General features: G+C 36.3%; 1 protein-coding gene across 1 annotated transcript in view; it reads right to left on the bottom strand.

Annotated features, from left to right (window-relative positions):
• Positions 1 to 355: 355 nt before the first annotated feature.
• TMEM170B (transmembrane protein 170B) overlaps positions 356 to 9,935 on the bottom strand; it is a 17,802-nt gene continuing 8,222 nt past the window's right edge. The window contains exons 2-3 of the mRNA XM_027900950.1: positions 6,936 to 7,106; positions 356 to 2,538 (exon numbers count right to left, since the gene is read on the bottom strand). Of these exons, the coding sequence (XP_027756751.1) occupies positions 2,408 to 2,538; positions 6,936 to 7,106 (302 nt within the window). The 3' untranslated portion in view covers positions 356 to 2,407. The remainder of the gene's footprint in view (positions 2,539 to 6,935; positions 7,107 to 9,935) is intronic.

The following is a 9,935-nucleotide window of genomic DNA, read 5'->3' as shown; positions in this document are numbered from 1 at the left end:
AATTAAAAGGAAGAATAAAAATCATCGATAGAAGTATATGCATCTCATCAGTTAGTAGTAGCCTGCTGCAGTTCAACTTAGTGAAAGACAACAAGCCATTGATCACTGGCAGCATAGCAGCCTCTAGAAAAAGAAGAGCTGAGATGTTCAAGGAAATTTGGAACCTGGGAAAAATTTTCAGCGTGAGTTAAAGTCGAGACAATCTATACTACACAACACAGTGCTTCATTATATGGTTCATTTGGATTAAGACAAGCATTTCCAGGTTGTCAGACAAAATGTTTGATGTCTGTTGGATAAGACATTGTATCAAGTAACCAAATGAAATCGAAATAACCAAAATAGAACAAGAATAAAGATGTAACAGTTTTTTTTTTTATCCTCTCCCCTAAATATGTATGTAACAAGGCACATTAGGAGAAACATCTTCAATTACTTTATTATTCAATTTGACTTAAATACCTGAAACCAGTTTTCTCACAATTTAAGACAACGGGGAGAAGTTTCAATTGCTTTTTACAGTTGTGATAATTTCATTGTCTATTAAAGTGCAATGATTGTGTGCCAAAAAGTACAAGTAGAATGTAAAAACCACAAGACAAAAAAAGAAACTACAAAAGTAAGTTTTTGAAGACATTCAAAACATGAGTATATGTTTTCAGCCACATTTTTAGAGCAATTCAAAGTCAAAAATATAACACTGAAAATATTTATAAACCTATATTTTAACTTGTCCCCTGCAAAGCCCATGACTGCACATTTTCCAAACAAGACTTAAATACTTTTAAAGAAAACAAATAATATTAGCTTTCTTAGTACTTAAAAAAAAAAAAAAACAAACAACAAAACACGTATGTGGAGTAAGACAAAGGCAGACAGGTTAATTCATTATTTTTGAAGCACTAAGCAATGACTGGACTGTAAGCTGTATTTTAACCATATTGTTTTAGCTGTGTAGTAGGTGCCCACTGTTTTCAACAATGCTGGAAGTCTTTTTGACATTATAACAGCAAAACCTTTGAGCAACTTACTCTTCCTTTCATTATTCAGAGCCAACTGCTGAAAAGCATTGAGATGAGGAAAGGTGTAAAAGACTCCTTATTCCTCACAGAACTTTATGCCTTTTAAATTTTGTATTTCATAAAGAGTCATTAGACCTAAAGTTTCTATTTAATCCAAAACACTCACATATAAGACATTCCACATGCACAACACTACCGTCCCCTTTAAACTAGAACAGCACAAACTACTGGAAGCTAAGTTTTTGAAAGTTCCAGGCATCTTAATCTTTCCAAAGTTACAAAGTGTTCAGAAACAAGGTAGTAAATGACATTAGTGCTGTCCCACTTCCAAATTTTTGGAATATAGCAACTATTTTATTAAACTTAATATTTCTGTTCAGTAGAAAAACAGTATATCATGTTTTTACCCCTCTCCATTTTCCTCATAGGTGTATTGTCTGAGAGTCTGTTATATTTGTGTGTTCTTTACAGAATATATGTAGGGTTAAGGGTCCCATCAGTGCTTAAATAAATGTAGGGAGTTTATGTGCAACAAATATCCTTTCTGAGGTTTGCAGAATGGCTGATAACCATCTGTATGTTTAAGACAAAATAATTTCAAGGAAAACATCAATTTAAGATTTGCTTGTGCATACACAACAGATTGTACTTAGTAATCTTCATACAGTCTCCTTAAACTCCTGATTTCTGACAGGCTAAAATCACGAAGAAATGTGCTAAGCTTCAGAAAACTGCCATGAGCCATTCTTCACATAGTGCTAATTATATCAGGGTTGTTAAAGCTGTGGTTCTTAAACCCCATCAGAATTCATCTACATTTTGAAACAGATCCAACAGTTGTTTTGGATGCTGAACAAGAACATTCAGCATTGAAAGAGATTCTGCTAATACAAAAGTCAGTTATCTTCCTATTTCCCTAGAGCTCAAGGAGAATCATGTACGTTCACAGCACTCTGCCGGATTTCAAAACTTACCCAGCCACCTGCTCAGAATTAAACTCCAAGTTTGGCACACACAGCAATTTTCAGGACCGCCCCTTAATACTTTATTACACGTTAAGAACAATGATCCCATCATCAAGCATTATTAACCTGACTGGCAGCTGTTCAAGGTGCTTCATCTCCACTCCGCACACCAGGATTGCACCTTGCCTGTGACCGAGGCACGTGAGGTGCAGTGCAGAAGTACAACAGTTCCAACGCTAGAGGACAGTCTGTTCATTTGACTGAGCCTCTAGATCTGTAGTGCACTTTCCACATAGCTTCCTTTCTCTTGCACGAGAATTCAAGTTCATAAGCTGATGAATCCACTTCAAGGAAGCTTCTCCTCATATTAAAGATTTCCTTAGGACTAGTTGATTTTTTTTTTTCCCTTCTACATAAGTCTCAAAGCGTTGCAAGAATTCTTGAAAATGATATAATTAATGTCAGTACTGTCTGTCCAACACCAAAGACAAGAGCTTCTAGGGGAGCCATATTCTTCCCTGCTACTCTGTAAATTCCAGCTACTGCAGCACCTAGGAATCACAAGAAAAACAATTATCGAATCACAAAAAAAGCCAAAGTTGAAATACAACAAATTATTTACTGTCTCTATGCATCAGCTATTTTTAAAACATTACCAAATACTTTACTACTTTATGGCATTACACAACTATTAGCCTTGCTTGTATTTTTTTAGCTATGTATGTCTTTCAGGAATGATTCTCCCAACTGAACCAGAATAACTTTTCCTCATCAGTCTGATTTAAGAAAATAGAATTAGTTGTTTCCTTACAAACATCTCCACATATTTCTTTTTACATTTTTGCCTTGTGCTAGTTTGAAAAGTAGCAAAAGAATCCTCTAAAAATTAATCAAGTCCAAAAATGTAGTTTAATACTGCTTGTATATGCAGGGAGAAGACAACAACAGTAAAGTTGTTAGCATTTACAAAATCATTGTAAACACACATTTATCAGCTTCATTTAATATTTCAGTTGAATAACCTGGTCATATTATGTCAGTTTAGTTTTGACTTAAAAGACTCAATTGTTACCAATTGTTTAGTAAGTCAAGCAAAACACGAAAAAGATCAAAGTACTGCAGTGTTATCCATGAAGTGTATGAGAGGAAATTTCTAACCAATACAATCAGATTCTGAGCTATAACACACTAAAAATCAAAAGACCGTTTTTCTTGTACAGTTGTGTGCAAATTCACATTCAAAGTACAATACCAAATGCCCAGGATCAATCAAAAACAAGGACATATGCTATTAATGCTGTAAACAAAGACAGATGTTATTAACTTCCCTCTACTGTCTTTCATATACCGAAATTATCACGTGCGTTTGAAGAACAAAAGTCACAGACTAAACGGATGTCATGGAGCAAACGCCTGAGGAAGATGAGTCCTTATAATAGCAATCAATAAAACCAACAAAAAATGCTAATGATGAGTGATAACTTCTGCTCAAATTTCTGAGTCTTTTATGGATGATAAAATGTTTACTCAAAAAAAGAAATACTCGCTTGTATACAGCTGTGTAATAGGTAAAATAATGCACTCGATTTGAACCTCAGAAGTTCACCTAGAATTAAGCTTTTATTTAATACTTTCTGAACTAATATTGTCTATACAGCGCTTGATTTCCTTCCCTGAAGGTCAAACATTACTATCTTTTATTTCAGAATTAATAACTTTTTCCTGAAAACGAAACCCAAAACTTGGTTGTAGGCCTTCAGTATGCATGGTCTCAGATGCTATCTAGTCATAACTACATGCTTTCAGAGATCACAGAGGCTTTTTAAGGCTCAAAGAAAACTGAAAAGCCAATACAATTTTTTAAAATATTAGATGAGTTAAAAAAATTGGGTTTTCTGTTTGTTTGTTTTTTGGTTGGTTGGTTGATTTTTTTGTTTTGTACAGTCACTAACAGGAATAGTCTGCTTAAGTGATTAAAAACCCAGTAGTAACACAGAAATACATTGAGTCCCAACAGATTTTCTGAAAGTACAATCTGTATCTGCATCATCTGACATCTTCAAAAAGTAACACCTCATTTTTTATTACCAAATTTTCAGGAAGAGTAGAATTCACTAATAATTTTGGCCATAACAGCACTTACAAACACTATTAATGAGGCTGTTAGGTAAGTTTTGGGTTCATATATTTTTTATTGTTGTTTTTAAAAAAAAAACAGACATATTCTGTAAAGTACATTTTGTCAGAAACATCTCACCAGAAGGCCTGCCTTATGGTATTTCACTCAGCTACCTTGCATAAGCTTTTCCATTTGTTCCTTGGCTAGCTGCTGTCAAAAACCAAAAGATATCCCTTAGACTGAGCCCACTACTGACATGAAAATTATTTTAGCGGTTGAACTCTCAAAGTGAATTCAAATTGGCCAAATGTGCACACTAGAATTTGGCGCTATTAGTTAATCTATAACAGAAACGTTGGGCTTCTTGAGAAAACACTGAGATATTCTGGAAAATATCCATAATAAAACAATAAAAAAAATTGCTAGTTTGCTAATTACATATTATTACTCAAATAACAGCATGTAATACAACCTGTAATGCATAACCCAGCACAGCTGGTATAGTGCCAAAGTACACTACAACAGGCTGCCAACAAGGGAAATGAGAATATGTCACCAAAAAGGACTGTGCCGGGGGAAAGGAATAAGAACAAACACTTCTGGATGGCATACAGCTAAAATCCTTGCCTTAAGCTGCCCGATATTTATCTGTTCTTGGTTGGTTTGGACGGGGTTTTTGGTTGTTGTGGTTTTGGTTGTTGGTTTTGGTTGAGTTTTATGGGGGTTTTGCTTGTTTGGAGGTTATTCCTGCTATTTAGTAAATTTTTAATACCTTTTTTATAACCATCAAATTTTGTGATATTTTTTAAAGCTTAGAAATGAAGCAGTCTCCTGCTTTTTTGTATGCTGGTAAAGAGACCCCCAAAAGACCCCAGGAAGTTGGAAAAATCTACCTGAACAAAATTAAACTTGCATTATTTAATAATCTACATTGTCCTCACTGACCTATACGAACAACACAGAAGACTGGAAATACAAAGTAGAAGTTGATGTCAGTTTGCTATTTCAATTTCTTAAGCACTGGACCAGGCACATCCAAACAACTAATACTTCAACTTGCATTTCAGAGTTTGCAACACAATAGCTATGAAAAAAATCCTCTTTAGTATTTGATCACCATAATTCGTCTCCACAGCAGCTCTCCACAGAATTTCTTGCAGAATGAAACAACCCTGTTTTGGCCAGAAACAAGAAATACCTCAAAGTAAAGGTATTTGACTGAACAAGTTACAATGTTCCATGCGAAATCTTTGGGAACTGTACAACAAGTCTACAGTCTAAGCTTAGAGAAATGATTTTGCATGTAAACAGGACTGCTTACTTGCTAAATGTTTTGACCTGAAAAACTGGATGCCAAAAATACAACTGTGTTGCTCCTCTTTTTATGCATAGATAAAAGACACAAAGTGCTTCCATCTGAGAAACACTGATCCTGAACCTTACCCACCACAGAAAGCTGCGAAAGTCTCTGCTTGGATATTCCAACATCACATTTCCTAATTTCAGTACTGCAGAAATGCCCGTGCATGGTTGACCTTGTAACAGGCCATTTTAATCATAAGACAAAAATTAGGATATTGTATAATGCAAGGCACTCAACTAGTTCCACCTCACCTTAGCAAAGAAAAAAATAAAATGAAAAAATGTAGTTATACTGAACTATACTATGTTGAAGGGTAGAAATTCTAGGCTGAGAAACATATAGCAAATAAAACAACCTTTTGAGGAATGTCTTAATGAAGCTTCTCATGAAATTTGCATTTTTACTTAACCTTGAAAACCAACAGGCAAGTAGGACTTTCAGTAGCAGTAAGAAATAATCTGTCACAAATCACCCATGGATCTGTCCAAAGCTGAAGTCATAGCACTGTTCAGATGATCTGGGCAATACACAGGAAAATGGGAATAAAAGGCAGCAAGGCTTGCCTACAGAGTAAATGATGTTTGCAGGATTTACAGTTCCTTATCCCCAAAGGCCTTTCAAGTTAGGCCATCTTGTCAACAACACTGAAGACCTTTGGGCAGAAACTAGTGCTCAGTAAACACAGGCACCATTCAATACATTGACTTGAATGTTGAAACCTTACCAGCATTGCTTCAGACAATGAAGCACATGCTTCTTTCCTGTAAAAAATAATATTCACTATTTCCCCTGCAACAGAAAACTCACGCAGCAACTAGTTGCTTGGGAAAGCTACTGTAGTGTAGTTATAAGTTAGATAAACCTAGCTGGATATGATAAAGCCGAAGACTGAATAAAGTGTTCTAAGGGTTTCATGGCATATATTTCAGAACTGACGCAGATAACATAATTTCTTAGGAAATATGGAAAAGCAGTATCTGATACCAGTAACTCTAGATTAAAGCAGCTAAACAGCATTTCCTCAAAACATTCTTGGCGACATCAGTCACGTGTCACATTCGGTCAGGTGAAACGCTTTTGCACTTTACTACATAAAATACTCCCACTTTTTGCAGTGTTCTAATCATGAATATAGGTTTTAAAAGCTTTAACAGAAAAAGGGTTGCATCTTATCTGTGGATACAATACCAAGAGAGAAAAAAAAAAATGTATCTTGAGTAGTAGGCATTAGGCTAGCACCATAAGAAACTCTGCAACAGATATCCTGACAAACATCATTTTACCTAGAACATCAGCACAGATTAAATTTTTTTTTTTTTGAGGAGTGGTGGTGGGGAAGAAATCCTTAGTAAACAATCAACAATTCACTTAAAACAATATTTTTATCTTTATAGAAGTTATATGTAAAATAAGAAAGAAAAAAGAATCCAACAAAAAAGCCCAAACAAAGCAAAAGGCAAACTTACTGGTTATCATTGCTCCAGTTACAGAACCCAGAAATCCAATGCTGACCACAATGACAGAGATCAGCCTCCCCTGCCTATGCCTCTGCAGCATCACAAACATTAATACTCCCACAGCACCATGGACAAAGAGAGAGGAGAAGAGAGCCCAGAGGAAAACCCAGTACCACATCTCTGAAAGAAAGCAGTCAATAAAGGGTTAATATTTTTTTAACAAGAACTTTATAGGCAAGAAACTTTAAAACATCACATACAATCAACAGTAAGAGAAAAGCAATACTGGTTTCTGTAGTGCTTCCATCTTAAAAGTAATACATGTGACACGATCAGCATATGCTCAAGACGCTTTCCTACTTTTAGCAGTCTACTATAAAGGAATAACTACTGTGATAAAAATTATAAAAAGGATTCTGGTAAAAATCTTAATTCAGGTGTATTTTTACATAAGAAGTCATAATTCCTTTAATGGTTTCTTTAAACAGTGTTAATTGCAGTTTCTTAACAGGTATTGTAACTACTGCTGCAGAATGAAATATTCTCTGACACAAAGACGGAATGACGCAAAAGCCAAGAATTGTTTTGGGGGGTTGAGTTTGTTTTGATGGTGAGTTTTTATTTTGGGGCAGGTGTGTTTTTTTTTTGTTGTTGCCCCCTCTCCCCCCACCTCCACCAAGAAGAGACAGCATCAGGTAACATCAAATGGGAAAACTGAGATTAAATACTTCAGGTTATCTACCCAGAAGCTGTAATAGAGTGTTCCATCAAATTAGCTTCAAAGGTGCAAATAAAAACACTACAGTTCTAACAGGAAATTCTAACATATCTAACTCCTTGTTTTCAATTGCTTAGCATAGGACTTCAGAGAGAGGTAGGCACTATTATTTAGATTAGTAATCAAGGACAAGAGATCCTGAGAATGTGTGGAGTACAAACATTTCTTTGAAGAATGGTAGACATGATGATCACCTTCAAAGAAAAGAGCTGGAACCATCAATGAAGTTACATAAGAATTAAAGAGCCTTTCTCACTTAGTGGCAATTTTCTAAAAACTTTCACTATAAATCAAAAGGGTGTGTAAATAAAAGAAAAAACAATCCCTTTTAAGTCAACTACAGTAGGTACATATCATCACAGAATTCAGCAAACTGGGGTACATATTCCTGATGGATATACTACCACGACACTGTCATTAGACCAGTTTTTGCTGCAGTTCCCCCTCAAACAAAAGAACTAAGACCAGCTTCCTTACAACAGCAGAATACTTATGTTCAAGAGATGACAGCAGAATACTTATGTTCATGAGATGAGCCTGTATTAAAGCAGCTTGACTCACTTCAGCTATTCAAGTAAAAATACAAACCAACTAGCTAACTTAAAAATCAGAAGCACCAGAAAACATACCACGAAAAGATGCTGAGAAAGAATGGTTGCTACACAACAACTACAGCCCTGTAAGTCCAGTGTCAGTACTTCATGCATATCCATAGCACAAATACAGAGTTTAAGCTTTTTCATTTAGCGGTTCTTTGCGAGTAGACTCAACCCTTCTCCTTTCACACATGCACAAAAGGCAAAGCTATGCCCTAAGATGTACAACTCCTCTAAACCATGGTAACCAAAAGGCTCTTAGAGCAGCAAGGAAAGTGGGTGGTAAATCTACATTCAATTAGTACTTCAGCTGTAGTTCCCGGTGTAACTTCTCTTTCTGAGTGCCTGGATACACGCACACATACACTGTCTCGAAGCAGCTCTCCTCAGATCCTCCATCCCTTCACCCATGGCCCCAAGTTGGGTTTCTCCTCAAAAATCTCTGCAAAAGGGTAAAGACCATGGTACTGTTCTACAAAATGTTTCATTACTCTCAGAAGCTACAGTGACAAGTGGCAAGAATGTCAAGTAGTCAGTCTGCAGATGACAAACCCTCTCACTAACATTAAGAAAGATTGACTGCTGATCTAATCTGCTTTGGTCATGGACACTTTGGGAAGCAAATTTCCCCTGCAGTCTTAACAGCCTTGTCCATTACTAGCACAGCTTGGGTGTTCCCACTGTTTTATTCCAGTTGAAGCACATAAGCAAGAAACTTAGCCAAAGAATCTACCAATACAGAACCCAGCAGCCCTGCTGGGGGGGAAATAAACCTTGGAACGGGGGGGGGTGGGGGAGTGGGGGGGGGCAAGTGGGGGAAATAAACCTTAGAAAAGGGGGAAATAAACCTTAGAGCCAAACTAAACCAGACCAAAAAAGTCTGTTTGAATCTGACTCTACTACAAACACTGTAATTTCCACAGGGTTTGCTAGGCACTTGCATCCCCTTTTAGGAAATCAGTGTTTGTGGTCATTGTCAAGCCTCAACAGGTAGAAAAAACAAATGATTTCCAGTCTTAGGAAGACTTACTGGGATGATGGTATTTTTAGAAGAAAATGAAAGCTTATGGGAAGGCTAACTACTCTCCTGTAGCTAAGAAACCAAAAATATTTACAAACCCTTACACAACAAAATAGCTCCATAATGAGCAACTATCTTCAGTCTTATTTACATTCCAAATAAGGCTCTAGGAAAATTAGCATCAGCCCTCACTTTATATTTAGGGCAGGAGGCATGAGAATAGAACCAGCACCAAACGTCCTGTTGGCTAAAGGAATATAAAATTGAGTTCTTTGGTACACACTTTCTTCTCCTACTACTTAAAAGCAACACACGTATTGAATGCATTGAAAAGGAAATTAGAGAACATCCAGAAATATTCCCTGTTTGACAAAAAATGCAGCTGCAGCTTTGTTAAATATGACCTCCCTTCATTAAAACATCAGTTATGTCCTAGGAGCTGAAACAGGACAAATAGCTTTTGAGCACCTTTCCTAGGAAAGGTAGAAAGAGTTATCCTTTCTTATTCTCTTTTATTTACTCCTTTTATGCCTGCTACTTCCACACACTCACTTATTTACTTCAGCTCATTAACTGGGCAAGTGGTGAAGCCAACAGAGTAAGTTGTTGGACAT

The sequence above is a fragment of the Empidonax traillii genome, unplaced genomic scaffold (genome assembly GCF_003031625.1).
Source record: "Empidonax traillii isolate 1590-97213 ecotype Southwest subspecies unplaced genomic scaffold, ASM303162v1 scaffold758:size305278, whole genome shotgun sequence".
NCBI lineage: Eukaryota > Metazoa > Chordata > Aves > Passeriformes > Tyrannidae > Empidonax > Empidonax traillii.
This window is presented reverse-complemented; position numbering and strand designations above follow the sequence as displayed.